This window comes from Vulpes vulpes, chromosome 11 (assembly GCF_048418805.1).
Source record: "Vulpes vulpes isolate BD-2025 chromosome 11, VulVul3, whole genome shotgun sequence".
NCBI lineage: Eukaryota > Metazoa > Chordata > Mammalia > Carnivora > Canidae > Vulpes > Vulpes vulpes.
The window spans coordinates 20,956,129-20,973,336 of record NC_132790.1 but is presented as its reverse complement, the minus strand read 5'-3'; the positions used below and the strand labels follow the sequence as shown (position 1 = coordinate 20,973,336).

Here is a 17,208-nt window from a genome sequence, read left to right as displayed (position 1 = left end):
TCATGCTGTACATTAGATTCTCTAAAACTTCTTCATTTTACAACTGTACAAGTTTGTACCCTTTGATCAACATCTCCCAAATTTCCCTAACCTTCCCCACTGGCATCCACCATTCTACTGTTTCAATGAGTTTGATGTTCATAGATTCCACACATAAGTGAGATCATAAAATATGTGTTTCTCTGCCTGACCTACTTCACTCAGCATAATGCCATAATCTTGTCATAAATGGCAAGATTTCCCTCTTTCATATGAATGATATTCTGTCAAATACATATGCTCCATTTTCTTTACCCACTCATTCATCTCTAGACACTTTAGTTGTTTCCATGTCCTGGCCTGTTGTGATAATGCTACAATGAACATGAATAGTGCAGATATTTCTTTGAGATAATGATTTTATATCTTCATATATAAACCTAGAAGTGAGATTGCTGGATCATATGGTATTTCTATTTGTAATTTTTTGAGGGAACTCTATGCTGTTTTCCACAGTGGCTGCACCAATTTGCATTCCCACCAACAGTGCACCAGAGTTTCCCTTTCTCCACATCCTCTCCAAAATTTGTTATCCACTGTTTTTTGATAATAGCCATGCTAACAGATTTAGGATGATCTCCTTGTGGTTTCAATTCACATTTCCTTGAGGATTAGTGATGTTAAGCATTTTTTTTTATGTTCCTGTTGTCCATTTGTATGCCTTCTTTGAAAAACATCTATTTAAGTCCTCTGAACATTTTTAATAAAATCATGAGGGTTTTGCTTTTTTTCCTGAGCTATATAAATTGCTTATATATTTTGGATGTTAATACTTTACCAGATATATGGTTTGTAAATACCTTCTTCCAGCCTTCAGGTTGCCTTTTCATTTTGTTGATTGCTTGTTTTGCTGTGCAGAATTCTTTTAGTTTAATACAATCTCACTTGATTTTTGCTTTTGGTGTCATATCCAAAAAATCATTACCAAGACTTAAGCCAAGGAGATGGTCCCCTACATTTTCTTCTAGAAGTTTTATGGTTTCACATCTTGCATTGAAAAAATAAAAGTTAAAGAAAGATTTTTTCAAAACAAAACAGAGAAAAAGATCATGGAGTCATAATTTTAATCAAAAAGCTTTCAGGTTAAATCCATACCCCAGAACATAGAAGAAAGGTAGAAAACTAACCATTAAAAAAATTAATAAAGAAAGTTTTCACTACATAGAGCTTAACAAAGCAATTGGCTAACTGTAAAAACTAAAATCTTTCATGTTTACCAGCAACTATCAGATATACAGTGTAAAATGAACATGGCCATGATTTGTAAGTTGTAACTTATTATGTAATTTTTAGCTCATCAACCCCTCTCTGACTATTCTGACTTGGAAAATCCAGACTCATAAAGCTTAGACTTATATAGTCTAGATCATACTAAGCCCCACAACAGCTGTGTGTAATAAGTAGGTGCTCACATTTCTTAATTGACTATAATATAGTAAACACATCTACAAAGAAAGACCTCTTAGAAGAAGAGAAATTATGTGAGGAGTTTAAAAAAAATCAGTGTTTAAACAGGGCCTATACATTGAAAATCATTCAAGGGGGCAAAAACGAGCACTAGTGAATGGCCTGAGAATATGAACTCATACACCGAGACAGTTTACAGTATATAACCAAGGGAGATCGGGTCTCTATTATAATGTTCACATCATTTTTAGTATTCTTTTGATTAATTAAGAGGCCCAAGACTACTTAGTAGGATCACATAACATAGTGTGGGTGCAAAAAGATTATTTTTCTCCTAAGTTTATTATTTATGTCATGTAAAATATTTGTTCATCTTTGATCTCAGACTGAAATTAATCTCACTACTATCTTCTTGTGTAGGACATCTATCTTTACCGGCACAGAAGTAACATGCTTAGCAGTTGACTACCATGCATGGAGCCAACAGCTCCAGCCTGACAGAAAGATACTTCATCCTTAATGGGATTCCTGAACTAGAAGCCTTACACACTTGGATCTCCTGCCATTCTGCTTCATGTACATCATGAAGTACATGATTCATCATGAAGTACATTCCCCACTGTCCTGGGGAACTGTGGGCTCATCTAACTCATTAGCCATGAGGAGGCCCTGCATTGGCCCATGTATTACTTCCTAGCTTTACTGTCCCTTACAGATGTTAGTGTGTGCACTTCATTTGTCCCTAATATGTTATGTATCTTTTGGTTCAACCTCAAAGAGATTGACTTTAATGCCTGCCTTGTGCAGATGTTTTTCATCCACATGCTGACTGGTATGGAGTCTAGCGTGCTCATGCTTATGGCCCTGGACCGCTATGTGGCCATTTGCTACCCTCTACGTTATTCTACCATCCTCACCAACATGGTAATTATCAAAGTTGGGTTTGCCCCCTTCAGTTGAAGTGTGTTGCTCATGATCCCATTCACTTTCCTGATTAGGCGTCTTCCCTACTGCAAGGGCAACCTCATTCACCACACCTACTGTGACCATATGTCTGTAGCCAAACTGTCCTGTGGCAACATCAAGATTAATGCCATCTATGGTCTCATAGCTGCCATACTGATAGGAGGATTTGATATGTTCTGTATCTTCGTGTCTTACACCATGATTATCCGTGCTGTAGTGAATCTGCCATCTTCAGATGCTTGGCACAAAGCCTTCAGCACCTGTACATCACACATATGTGCTATTGTCATCACCTATGTCCCAGCCTTCTTCAACTTCTTTACTCATCGTTTTGGGGGACGCACCATACCTCACCACGTTCACATTTTTATAGCCAATCTCTACCTGTTGTTGCCTCCCACCTTGAATCCAATTGTCTATGGAGTGACAATTGGATTTAATTGTCCAAGTGACCAAGCAGATCTGTGAAGGAGTGATCAAACTGTTTTTAGAGAGAAATATTTTGAGGATGAGCTAAATTTATGGTATATAATTCTGTAGGTAGCATAAAGGTAAAGAAAAAAGTTATGAAGAAAAAGAATAAATGCAAAATTCATAGCCATGAGGTCAGAAGAAAACACTTGTCGATAGTCTGTTACAATATTTATGGGGAAACAATCTCAAAGAATTTATCATTCAAGACCTCTAACTTGATAGAAAAAATAAAATATGAAACGATTGTATTTCCTATATAGTTTAACTTTAGTTAGACCTGGTGGAATGAATTCACAGAATGGGAAATCTATAATTTGAAGTAAGCTCTTGATGATTACTCCTCTTTGGTCTAGGGCATTCTGAGGGAGTACACAGAAAAGAAAAAAGCAGGTCAGACAGCTGAGAGACTCCAGAGTATTGGAGAAAGCACTTATACTAACTGTCTGGGTTATTGTAGGGAAGTCAGAAATATTTCCCCACAATGTTTGTGTTGAATTCCATAGGTCCTGTCATCTTTTTTTATTTAATATTTAAGTGCAACTTGTATAACTTAAGAAAAAATCTTCCTTGTCTGCTCATTTATTTCTGACATTTTGCTGCCCCAGTAATTATTTGTATTCTTAATAATGTAGTCATGTATATACAAATGAAGCTGGAGTAGATATGATCATGGGAGTTCATCATAATCTGTGAAGTACCCCTTGGAGTTTATATCAAGCAGAATTTTGGAAAACATAGTAGATATATTTGAAGGGTATTTTAATAAAGGCCTTATGAGTAAAGGAAAGGAGACTTAAAGAAAATTTATATAATTTTCCAAACAAGATGTCTGGGCTTACCAGCTTTACTTGACTTTAATACAGGAGAAGAAATAGTTGAGTGATCAGGGACAATGAAGATTGAATGAAAAGTGAAAAAGAGCATTTTCGCATGTGCTTGTTGGCCATGTCTATGTCTTCCTCTGTGAGATTTCTCTTCATGTCTTTTGCTCATTTCATGGTTGGATTGTTTGTTTCTTTGCTGTTGAGCTTAATAAGTTCTTTATAGATCTTGGAAAGTAGCCCTTTATCTGATATGTCATTTGCAAATATCTTCTCCCATTCTATAGGTTGTCTTTTAGTTTTGTTGACTGTATCCTTTGCTGTGCAAAAGCTTCTTATCTTGATGAAGTCCCAATAGTTCATTTTTGCTTTTCTTTCTTTTGCCTTCGTGGATGTATCTTGCAAGAAGTTATTGTGGCTGAGTTCAAAAAGGGTGTTGTCTGTGTTCTCCTCTAGGATTTTGATGGAATCTTGTCTCACATTTAGATCTTCCCTCCATTTTGAGTTTATCTTTGTGTATGGTGCAAGAGAGTGGTCTAGTTTCATTCTTCTGCATGTGGCTGCCCAGCCATCAGGGAAATACAGATCAAAACCACAATGAGATACCACCTCACACCAGTGAGAATGGGGAAAATTAACAAGGCAGGAAACCACAAATGTTGGAGAGGATGCAGAGAAAAGGGAACCCTCTTACACTGTTGGTGGGAATGTGAACTGGTGCAGCCACTCTGGAAAACTGTGTGGAGAGGTTCCTCAAAGAGTTAAAAATAGAGCTGCCCTACGTCCCAGCAATTGAACTGCTGGGGATTTACCCCAAAGATACAGATGCAATGAAATGCCGGGACACCTGCACCCCGATGTTTCTAGCAGCAATGTCCACAATAGCCAAACTGTGGAAGGAGCCTCGTTGTCCATCGAAAGATGAATGGATAAAGAAGATGTGGTTTATGTATACAATGGAATATTACTCAGCCATTAGAAACGACAAATACCCACCATTTGCTTCGACGTGGATGGAACTAGAGGGTATTTTGCTGAGTGAAATAATTGGAGAAGGACAAACATTATATGGTCTCATTCATTTGGGGAATATAAATAATAGTGAAAGGGAATAAAGGGGAAAGGAGAAAAAATGAGTGGGAAATATCAGAAAGGGAGAAAGAACATGGAAGACTCCTAACTCTGGAAAACGAACTAGGGGTGGTGGAAGGGGGGGGAAGGTGGGGGGTGGGGGTGACTGGGTGGCAAGCACTGAGGGGGGCACTTGACGGGATGAGCACTGGGTGTTATTCTGTATGTTGGCAAATTGAACATCAATAAAAATAAATGTATTATTTTAAAAAAGTGAAAAAGAATAAGAGCATAACACAAGAAGTGATTGGAGTAATAGAATGTGATCAGGAAATAAATATAAATAGATAATTAGGTAGAAAATTTAATTATATTAAGATTATATTCTTATTACCTGCTAATATGAAGACTATATTTTAACATTATGTTATATATAGTCAAATGACTATAGAATGTATTAATCACATCATATATTTTTGCAATATAATTTCACATTTGTAAGAAAAGATTTTTTTTAATAGTAACATATGAAAATGCCTCTCTGTGATGTAAAATTTAAACTTATAATCAGTAAAGTTGCTATATCTTTGAATTATGTTTTTGGATTTTGTGAATTTTATTCAATTCAGGACTTTTGTTTAAGAAATACTAGCAATAAAATACTAGCAAACAGATCATGAACTTGCCTTTCCTAAACTGCCATTTTAAAATATATTGTGTCAGGTGTTATAATAATGATGCATATACAGCATTGCATTGAATTTTTAAGTTAAAACTATGGGATATCTATAATTATCCTCATTTTATAGAAGAGGAATATGAGCTACACAAATCAAGACTGGGTGAATCTGAAAACATTAAGACTAAAATGTAAATATAATCATGTTGATAGACTTATGCTGTAGGGTCGGGAGCAACAACAGCAATAGCAACAAAGCAAAACCAGAACACAAACGCAAAAATCTGGAGAAATAAAATGTAATAAATAACATTTATTTAAGGCACCTGAGTAGCAATTCCCTATTTATTTTATGTCATCTTCCATTACAAACTCAAAAAAAAAAAATGGGTTTCATGGAAACAACAACAAAACATTAACTCTGAAAACTAAGACTCGCAACCTATTTAGAACGAGCAGGCCAGAATAATTGAGATTTTTTAAAAATTAGAAGGTAGACTTGATAGAAATAAATTCTATTCAGTATTCATGGGGAGAGAGAGGAAGAAGAGGAGTAAAAGAGAGGAGAGGGGTGCAGCCCGAGTGGCTCAGCGGTTTAGCGCCGCCGTCAGCCCAGGGTGTGATCCTGGAGGCCCGTAATCGAGTCCCACGTCGGGCTCCCTGCGTGGAGCTTGCTTCTCCCTCTGCCTGTGTCTTTGCATTTCTCTCTCTCTGTTTCTCATGAATAAATAAATAAAATCTTAAAAAAGAGAGAGAGGAGAGGAAAAGATGGGAAAAAATGGTGGGAGACACTTTATTTCAAATTCTACCTCCTGCCCTAGAGACCAAGTCGTGAGCAAACCTCAATGGGCTTGGTAGAAAGGCCTAGCCCTCCCACATCAACCTCACCCAGTTTGATTAGCTCTAGAACCAAGGCAGCAGGTGTTAAGTACTCACACTTAGATTTCAATTTAGTTAAATCAAATTCCTTTTCAAACTAGGATATATTATTATTCCCAAAGGAAAGAAAGTAGAAGGAAATTACAAGATAATATAGCATAGTGAAAATTATTCTGTTCCTGAAGAATCTCCAGAACCATTGGCCAACCATTTCAGACTGGTCATATGTGCAGATGTATAGAGATAAAGACAACGTAATGATAAAGCAAGCCATACAGATGGGGGGACATAGAGTACAGTGAACATTCTCTATGACCCCTTCATAAGACTCCAGTAACAATTGTGTTTCTGTCTTATTGAACTGGTGAAATTAAGCCAAATATAATTAGAATCTTATCTCATCCTTTCCCTGAGTTCTGTCTCTCCATTATCAATGAACAGCCAATTTACTTTTCCTTGAAATAAAAAATGCTAAGGACATAGCTTGTGTTTCAAAATAACTTAAAACTATTTTCAAAGCAGTTTTATTACCTTTTTATTTTTTAAAAGACTTTATTTATTTATTTATTTATTTATGAGAGACCCAGAGAAGCAGAGAGAGAAGCAGGCTCCATGGAGGGAGCCTGACGTGAGACTCAATCCCAGGACCCCAGGATCATGCCCTGGGCTGAAGGTGGCACTAAACTGCTGAGCCACCCGGGCTGCCCTCAAAGCAGTTTTATAAAAAGTCTGAAAAATGAACAAGATTGCACAAGATTTGTTTAATCATTTTGTGAGATGATTATACATGAGAATTTTGAATTTAACATTTCTATATTTGAGATAAAGAAGTCAAAGGCATTTCAGTCAGTTGAAAAGAGGTTTTATATGGGTCTGGAATTTTCCCCTGATTCATTTGGAGCAATAAATATCAGTAGAAACTAAACAAGTATTCACATCTATCTACCTGTTGGTTACTTTTATGTTAAATAATAAAATTTATTATGTTAAATAATAAATATTGGTTTGTCCAGGCAATGCCATCTTCATGCACCTGATCATATCTGGAACCTTTGGATAACAATAAGGCATAAAGAGTTTGTAGGCTAATGTGCACAGTATTGAAGGTGAAAAGTGATGCCAGATGCACTGTGGAGGAAGAGTCGCAGATATGGAAAGTGGTATTTTGCTAAATATAACTCTCAAAGGTAAAACACTGCAACCTGCTGTAGTGATAAAAACTCTGGTTGCAATTAGAGCTGGAAATTTTGTGGTCATAAAAGAGGAAAATCAAGAAGAAAGAAGAGAATAAGAAAGAAGGATAGGAAGAGAAGGAAATGGAGGAGAGGTTATCACAATCCGAATATTGCACAGGAAGACATAGTATGATGAGATAGAGCAAACAGCAATAATCTTAAGGAAAGGAAAAGGAGAGATTAGGAGGAGGGGTGAAATTATTCTCCTCTTATTATTATTTCAAGTTTAGGTACTCCATTTAGAGTAACATCATAACTCATTATTTTAAATCTCATGCCTCCGAATAGGAAAACTTCTAGTTATGTACTTCATAAAATTGTTGACATTTTGGCGTCAATTTCCTTGCCCCCTATGTGTCTCAGTTAGCACTGAACTGGAGAAGAAGGAATGGAGTTGTTAAGAATAGACCATTGCAGGAGCATCAGGGTGGTTCAGCGGGTTAATGTATGACACTTGATTTCAGCTCAGGTCTTGAGTTCATGGTCATGAGTACAAGCCCTACATTGGGTCCTGTGCTGGGCATAAAGCCTACTTATAAAAAGAAAAAAAGAGAGAGGAAAAATAGGCCATTGCAAAACCAAAGTTTTAAGATGAAATTAGGACAAGATGGAAAGATACATGAGTAAGATAAAGAAAAAATCAAATAAAGCAAAAATAGAATTAGCACAGTTAATTTTACAGATGCAATGATGTCTCCAGCACAAATTACAAACATAAGATGTTTCCAGAAGAAATTAGTGTCGAAGTTGATGCTGAAGGATAAACTGGTGGTAATTAGGTGGAGTGAGGCTAGGAGGTGACAATTGATCCAAGAAGAAGAAATGGCCTGTATAAAGGTCTGAAAGGAACTATGGACCACACTCAAGGGACTGGGAAAAAGAGTAAGTTGGTTCAAAGGAAGGGCCAGTTCTTTATAAGTTTATAGCATATAAACACTAAAAGAGATCTAATGCATTACCTTTCTGTTGTTAGTTATTGTTTCTGTTTTGTTCCATACAAAACAAAGTCCTATGCATAGGAAGTCAAATGACTTCATGGAGTCATTTTTTAGACTCCATGGTAAAAACAAGAGAGAAAACAAAAGTTCTAAATAGATAACACAGGCTTTCCATTGGGAATAACAATTTTTCTGTGATGCAGAAAGTTGAGGATTTTTTTTTTCCAAAATAAGCTATTGACAAGAGTGACTAAAAATATAGGAAACATATTAAAAGTATTTGTAGTAGGTGCACCTGGATGGCTCAGTGGTTGAGCATCTGCCATTGGCTCAGGGTGTAATTCTGGGATCCTAGGATGGAGTCCTACATCAGGCTTCCCACAGTGAGCCCACTTGTCTATCTATCCATGTTTCTTCTGCCTCTCTCTGTCTCTCATGAATAAATAAATAAAAACCCTTTTAAAAAAGTATTTGTAATAGATATAAATTAAATCTTGGCCTCAAGATTTCTTGTGTGTGGGAAACAGGCCTGCTGTATCATAAATAGATCTAAGAAAAGAGGCTGTTAATATATGATCCTGAGAAATGCATCCCATGGTGTGACAAAGAGAAGTTTCTAAATATAGAAGAACAGTAAGTCCTTAAGGCAGGATGTAACCAACTGGAACACAGGAATGCACTGTTCATCATGCTTGAAATGTCCTTGTGCACTCTATATGGGAGGGATGTTTGTTAGAAGTTATTTTCATCTTGCCTCTTTGTATTACCCAACTTATCTAATGTAGATATTTCTCTTTCAAACACATAGGGTTAAGCACTGTACCTAATAAAAGCAGCAAACTTTATGAGCTCAGGACCTTCCGCCTTTGCGTTGGTCCCTGATCCCAACACTATTTTATATCTGTCCCTTCTTTTATTCCTAGCACACATTGCTCTTTTAGTTCCTGAAACTTCCAAGCTGAACTTGGAAGCAATACTTGTGTATATAATTAAATATAAAATGAAATTCATAAAAAATGGAAATGAAAAACAACTTTATTAAGAATGGTTAGCTCAAAAAAAAAAAAAAAAAAAGAATGGTTAGCCCTGTCAATTCCTAAACTCAAAGAAAATACTTTTTAGCAAAGTGATAGATTATAGGATACCCTATTACATCTCTTTCTAAAAGTCCCCTAGATTTTGATCCAGTTTAGGATAGCCAATTTGAGGACCACAGTCACCAAGTTAGGAATCCCTTCTGTGTAGTTAACTAACATTCATATTAATTCTTACTTCCCTAAATTTCAAATCTAAAAGGAGAGGATTTATAATGAGACCCATATGTAATTTTGGAATATAGTTGCATCAATTTAAATTTTATCAAAATAATTTCATGTGTGTTCTATTGCTTTATAACAAAACCAAACTTGTTATTTAATTGAAATCTGTCTTTCCAAGTAGTGAATTTGAGAGTTTCTTACAGTTGCCCCCCCTTATCCATAGAGGCATGCATTCCAAGACCCCCAGTGGAGGCCTGAAGCCATAGATAGTACCAAACTCTATGCATACAATGTCTTTTTCCTATACACAGATATGATAAAGTTTAATTTATAAATTAAGCACAATAAGAGATGAACAACAGTAACTCATAATTAAGTAGAACAATTATGATATACAGTGATAAAAGTTATGTGAATGTGGTCTCTCTCAAAATATCTTATTGTACTGTACTCATCCTTCTTCTCGTGATGATATGAGATGATAAAATGCCTACCTGATGAGATGAAGGGAGGTGAATGATGTAGGCACAATGAATTATGCATTGTTAGGCTCCAACTGACCTTTTGAGGATCATCTGCTTCTGGACCACAGCTGACAGGTAATTGAAATAAGAGAAAGCAAAACTGCAGATAAGGGAGAGAATTTTGGTACTCTTTTCTAGCAATATTGGGAATGCAAAAAGCTAAACAAAACAATATCAACTATACAGTTAAGGGATGTCCTGGCTGACTCAGCCGTGGAGCATCTGCCTTTGGCTCAGGGCATGATCCTGGGGTTCTGGGATCGAGTCCCACATCGGGCTCCCTTCAGGGAGCCTGCTTCTCCCTCTGCCTGTGTCTCTGCCTCTCTCTGTGTCTCTCATGCATAAATAAGTAAAAATAATAAAAAAAAAACACAGTTAATACACTAAAATTGTGTTAAATGCTTAATATAAGAAAACTTCTGGAAATATATACACCAGAATTTAGACCTTAATAGCATTCACTTTAGGAGTTAGGTGAGATGTGAGTTTTTGGAGTAGTGAAACTTTATTTTCTCTGTATGTCATTGCACATGGAGGGGTTGAAGCATAGAAAATTTTTCCTTCAATAAAAGAGAGTAAAGGGAAAACAATTTAATCTCTGTCAACCATAAACAAAATTTTAAGGCCAAACACTATTTTAGAAAAATGTTTGCAGACTATGACAGCAAATGGGTTTGTGTTTCAATATTGAAGGTGCCTAGCAAGCAATAAAATACAGACTAACACCTCCACTAAAAATGGATAAGGAGGATGAGATGCATAGGTGGCTCAGTTGGTTCAATGTCTGACTCTTGGTTTCTGCTCTGGTAGTGATCTCAGGGTCATGAGATCAAGCTTAGCAGCAAGCTCCATGCTCAGCAGAGAGTCAGCCTGAGATTCTCTCTCTCCCTCTTCCTCTGATCCTCACTCATTCTCTCTCTCTTTCTCAAAGTACAGTAAAATAAAATAAAAACTTTAAGAAAAAATGGATAAGAAGGTGAATTAATAATCAAAATATGAGAACAACTACTGAGCAAAATCACTTGAAAAAAGTTCATCATCACCACAAAAGAAGTTAATTTTAATTGAAGCTAAAATACCAAAGAGATGTATTCTCACCAATCCAGCTGGGGAAACGAAAACATATAATAATCAATAATCAGTATAATATAGAGGGGGTAGTCCACTAACACTGTATGAAAATAAAAATCAACACAGTTGTATGGAGATTATTTTTTTCCAACATTTATAAATATAATTAAAATTGTCCATGCCTCTGGTCCCACAAATTTTAATCCTATTTCTTATTATCTTTTTTTAAAAGATTTTATTTATTTAATTTAGAGAGAGAAAGCATGAGCAGGGGGAGGAGAAGAGGCAGAAGACAACTGACCACCCAGCAGGGAGCCTGCCATGGGCCTCAATGTCAGGACCCAGAGATCATGACCTGAGCTGAAGTCAGACACTTAACCAACTGCCACCCTGGCGCCCCCTATCTCTTATTATCTTAGGAGAGGAAAAATCAGTAATGCAGAATGGATTACAATATCCATAGAAGAATTATTTTTTATAAAAATAAGAGAAATAATTAAATATCCAGGAGTAATGAAATAATTATATTGGGTATAGCTATTAGGTGAAAGAAATTTAGCTATTGAAAACTTTGATTTCAAAATATACAGAATGACATAAGAAAATGTTCACAAAATAGTATTATGTAGAGAGGAAAAACTATTCAAAAGCCCATATACCCTGAAATTTATACAAAAACAGAATATTACACATAATAATTATAAAATGAGTAAATGCAATACAGAAAACTTTTTAGAGTGGTTATTCCTCTATGTTGGATTTACAAGTCATTTTCCAAATTTTTATACTTTTCTGAGGTTTTCTTTTTTTTTTAATTAATTTTTATTGGTGTTCAATTTACCAACATACAGAAAAACACCCAGTGCTCATCCCGTCAAGCGTCCACCTCAGTGCCCGTCACCCATTCCCCTCCAACACCCGCCCTCCTCCCCCCTTCCACCACCCCTAGTTCGTTTCCCCGAGTTAGGAGTCTTTATGTTCTGTCTCCCTTCCTGATATTTCCCAACATTTCTTCTCCCTTCCTTTATATTTTCCACAGCATGAATGTATTTTTTTTGTAATAATTTTTTTTACATGATGTTCATCTCCACCAGGTTTGGTGGTCATATTTTCCACTTGGGAAAAGGCATTAATTTTAATGTGGTTTGTTTTTGTTTTCTTTTCTACTCAAAAGCTTCTAAATATAGATCTGTTACCACTAGGCTGAAAGTTTCTTCTCTTTCAATGAGAATCCTTCTGAGGCATCTACTTCTGGAGACTCAATCCACCCGGGACATCCTGCTGGAGATTCTCCAGGGAAACTAAAAGTCCTATGTAAGAAGATGCCATCCCAGATTTTGAAGAACTCCTAAATATTCTCAGCCATGAATAGAATTGTGTCTAACACTGAGGTGAGTTTGGGCTTCATAACCTTTGGGCAAAAACAGTTACTTTAGGAAAAATAACAATATTTATGGCTAACAATATAATGGCTTAGAATATGCAGGCAGTTTTTTAAAGGCAATATTAGCAAGAGGGAATTATTTCTCTATCCCTTTCACTTCTGCAGAGGTAATGAGTCTCTTTCTTCCTTGGTGGCTTCAACATGACTTGTTCTTACTTTCCAGTCACCCATTCATTTTACTGTGGCATTCATATAAAAGACGGTGGACACTGGCGATTGTAATCTTTATATTTCTCTGGTCTAGGATTATGAAAGAATAGTTTCTCTACACAGGGACATTTCTGGAGAGGTCTGGGAGATGTCTGTCATAAAGACATTTATTTATATAAGAGGCAATCACCTTAGGAACCAGAAACCATGAGCCTGTGTAACTTGTATTCTTTTGTATCTTCTTTCTGTGGTGACTTCTATGTATCCTGGCTAGTAAGATTGGACACAACAGTGATTTCCAGGTTATTTAGGTGACAGGAACCTATGTCTGTTGTCTTCACAGCCATGTAATACATGTCATCACACTGCAAGTATCTATATAGTTCTGCTGGATGGTAGGAATGTTTGGCATTCACCTTGGTCCATGGAAAGGTGCCCATCCTGAGCTTTATTTTTCTCAATTGAAAAAAATATTTTAATCATTTGGTGACTTCAACTTTTTTCAAACATCCTTGAATCTGTAAATCCCTTCAACCATCATTCGGTTCTTTCTACTACCTTTACGAGAAATTGCAATCCAAAAATATGATATTGTCTTTTCTACTAATAATATGTCCTCTTATAACAAAAGAAATACTATTTAAATTAAAGCATTACAGACAATTAGTAATCCTTAGAACTTCAAGGGCTTCTTAAATGCAAGTCTTGCATTGAAAATGGATAGAAACCTAATTTTTAAAAAGTAGAAAAGCAGAGAAGCCAAATAAAAATGATACTACACCTGACTGAATTCACCCCTTTAATAAAATTTTTACTAAAATTCCATAAAACTTGCTAATGATTTAGAAGTATACTTTTTTCTTCTCAAGATATGTCTTTAAAATACCACAGTGTAAAAAAACATGATAAAGATGTCAGATACTAAGTCCTTACTAATTCAAACATTCATTTATTCATATATATTTTATTGTGCATCTACAGTGTATCATCTTAAGCAAGTTATGTGGAACATTACTGGGAAATTTTACATGCATTAATAGCTTTTTCACAACCTTCAGGGCAAGATGAAAGTCCTTTGTTAAGGACTGGTCATATTAAGGTGATCCTCTAAATATACACATATGATTTTAGTGACAAGATTCAGGAGGAATCTGTGGGATAAAAATAGAAATGGCTTATTGGGAGGAGGAGATCATTATAGCACAGTTCACTGGAATGTGGTGGAATAAAAGAGATGCTGGGGGAAAATTTAGAAAGTGAGTGTAGTTACTTAAAGAAAATACCAATGAGACATGGAGTAATACTGTGTAATTATTTTTAGATACCGTAATTCAAAGAATCTCCAGCTAGAGTAGGAGGGAAAAAATTATCCTATCATGAGCAGGTTCATGGAATTTGTGGGTATCATTATCCAAACCACTCTCTCTTATCTGGTTTTGAATCCCATTTTTCTTCTATGTAGAAAGCAATCACTGATAAAGCATGTAAAATGCCTACCTCCTATCAGCCATTATGTGTGGGGAAAACAGCTCCAGCCTGGCCCCAGGATTCTTTGTCTTGAATGGTATCCCTGGGCTGGAAGCTGCACACACCTGGATCGCCCTGCCATTCTGCTTCATGTACATCACCGCTGTCCTGGGGAACGGTGGGCTCATCTACCTCATCAGCCATGAGGAGGCCCTGCATCGGCCCATGTACTACTTCCTGGCCCTGCTCTCCTTCACAGATGTCACCCTGTGCACCACCACGGTACCCAATATGCTGTGCATATTCTGGTTCAACCTCAAGGAGATTCACTTTAATGCCTGCCTGGCTCAGATGTTTTTTGTCCATATGCTGACTGGGATGGAGTCTGGGGTGCTCATGCTCATGGCCCTGGACCGCTACGTGGCCATCTGCCACCCCTTACGTTATTCCACCATCCTCACCAACCCTGTCATCACCAAGGCAGGTCTTGCCACGTTCCTGAGGGGTGTGCTGCTCATCCTCCCATTCACATTCCTCACCAAGCGTCTGCCCTATTGCCGAAGCAACTTTATTCCCCATACCTACTGTGACCACATGTCTGTGGCCAAGGTGTCCTATGGCAATTTCAAGGTCAATGCTATCTATGGTCTCTTAGCAGCCCTCCTGATTGGAGGCTTTGATATGTTCTGTATTTCTGTGTCTTACACTATGATACTGAGGGCAGTAGTGAGCCTGTCATCTGCAGATGCTCGTCACAAAGCCTTCAGCACCTGCACATCCCACATATGTGCTATTGTTATCACTTATGTTCCAGCCCTGTTCACCATTTTTACTCATCGTTTTGGGGGACAAAGCATTCCCCACCATGTGCATATTCTTATTGCTAATCTCTATTTGATGTTGCCTCCTACTCTGAATCCCATTGTTTACGGAGTCAAGACCAAGCAGATCCAGGAAGGAGTCATCAAGTTATTTTTTAAAGAGAAAGATGTCTTAGTTATGAAATAGATTCATGAGTTAATTATCCAAAATCAAGGAAAGACAAGAAATGTTTCAGAGGAGATTCTTGAGCATAAGTTCAAAATCAATGGATTCAATGCAGAAAACAATATTTATTGAACACCTATTATAATATTAATTGAATTATTTTTTTTGTAAAATTCATCAACGATAAAAATTTGTTAAATAAAAAAGTATCTCCAGAACTTGAGACTTTTTTTTCTAGAAAGGAATTTCACATCAATGTAATTTCAATGTTTACATGCCTAATGTGTTTTACACATGAAACAAATTGTAAATGGGAAAAAAATCCTGATCCCATGTTGAGGATTCATTCATTCTTGGCAGGAAACCCACTGTAAAAAGAAGTGTCAGCATCTGTTTTCTAAAGACGTTTCACACATGTTTTAGTGACTTCATTAACCTCTATTCTTTTCACTGCATAATTTGGTATGACTTGTTTCAGTTGCAGAAATTATCTCATATCTATCTAACCATATTGAATTTCCACTATGGAGGAGAATAATTTTCATGTATTTCTATCAATACTATCTAAATAATAGATGGGATGATAAGCAAGGGAATAAACCATAAAATCTTAAGTCAATTTCTTGAGGATAATTCCGGGACACTTTTGAAGCAGACGTTGAATAAGTCTTATAAATGTTGTGAAGAAGTAGTAGAAAATAGAGGGGATTCTCCAGCAAAACTGGTAAGCATTTGGGTTTGGCTGACTTCATAGTTTTTTCCAACCTTAGTCACTACAGCTGAAAATTTTCTCCTATAATTTGACTCCAAGTGAAGTTGGTCACTCAAAGAAAGTTTATATAATGGACAAGCCATTTACAAACATTGGCCTTGTCTCTTGTAACCAGGCCCTGTTCCTACACAGTAAAATATGGAGAATTAAGAACCTGCATTCATGTCACTGTGGGGCACTTAACAAGCCTGAATATACCTTGCATACCGGTTTCTGTTCTCTGTATCCTTCTGCACACTAAGGAAATCTAGTTTTGAATGAAAACTTTCTGAATTTTATAAGGTTATTGCCAAATCAAACCTTATACCAACACTGGCAGATGTGAAATGCACATTTATTATTTAAGTGCACGACTGAAAGTAAGCAAAGTATGCTATCCTTCCACTAGAATGTTGAAGACAGTGATACGAAATATGGAGTTTTCTGAAGTTATATTGCACTAAAAATGCTAGTTTGTTATTACATGATACGAAATTGGTAGTTTGAGGGTCTCTAGCCAGAGTGGCAGTTTGAATATAAACAGGAATGTACAGTTTCCCCAACACTCCAAACACAAGGAAATGCTAAATTAAATACACTCATGAAATGATAGCAAGTAAAACTAAAATCAAATGAATTAATAAAGAACTTTAGAAGGTAAAATAAAATCACAGAGGCACTCCGGAATGAGAACTCACAGCCAATGCAAAGACTTTTACTCAAATGACTTCAGTGCTGAGACCCTATTGCCTGTGTATAAAGGCTGGACAAAGTGAGAAGTCTAGAATCTGGGATCACTACACTACACAATATTTGCATGGGAACTAAAATATCTATGCCTGACAGCCTAAAGACACAGAAAAAAAAAGTACTACTATTATAATCTGATAACACACCTGTGCAACACATCACTAGAGATGAATCCAAACAAGATAAAAACATACAAAGACATTTTCTGGCAATAGCCTTTCTCTATACATTCATTGCATCTCTCTTAACTGCTTACCTCCACATGGACAAACATACACACATCTTCAACATAATGA

General features: G+C 36.4%; 1 protein-coding gene and 1 pseudogene across 1 annotated transcript; both read left to right on the top strand.

The window, feature by feature from the left end:
* Window positions 1-1,916: 1,916 nt before the first annotated feature.
* LOC112910923 (olfactory receptor 52N2-like) lies at window positions 1,917-2,929 on the top strand (annotated as a pseudogene).
* Window positions 2,930-14,469: 11,540 nt separating this feature from the next.
* On the top strand, window positions 14,470-15,432 carry LOC112910850 (olfactory receptor 52N2-like). Its single transcript, XM_025987159.1, has one exon. It carries the CDS (start codon window positions 14,470-14,472, stop codon window positions 15,430-15,432), a length of 963 nt encoding a protein of 320 aa, XP_025842944.1.
* Window positions 15,433-17,208: the final 1,776 nt, after the last annotated feature.

Coding starts and splice junctions, on each gene's coding strand:
- LOC112910850 (XM_025987159.1), top strand. CDS start 14,470: ATGTGTGGGGAAAACAGCTCCAGCCTGGCCCCAGGATTCTTTGTCTTG.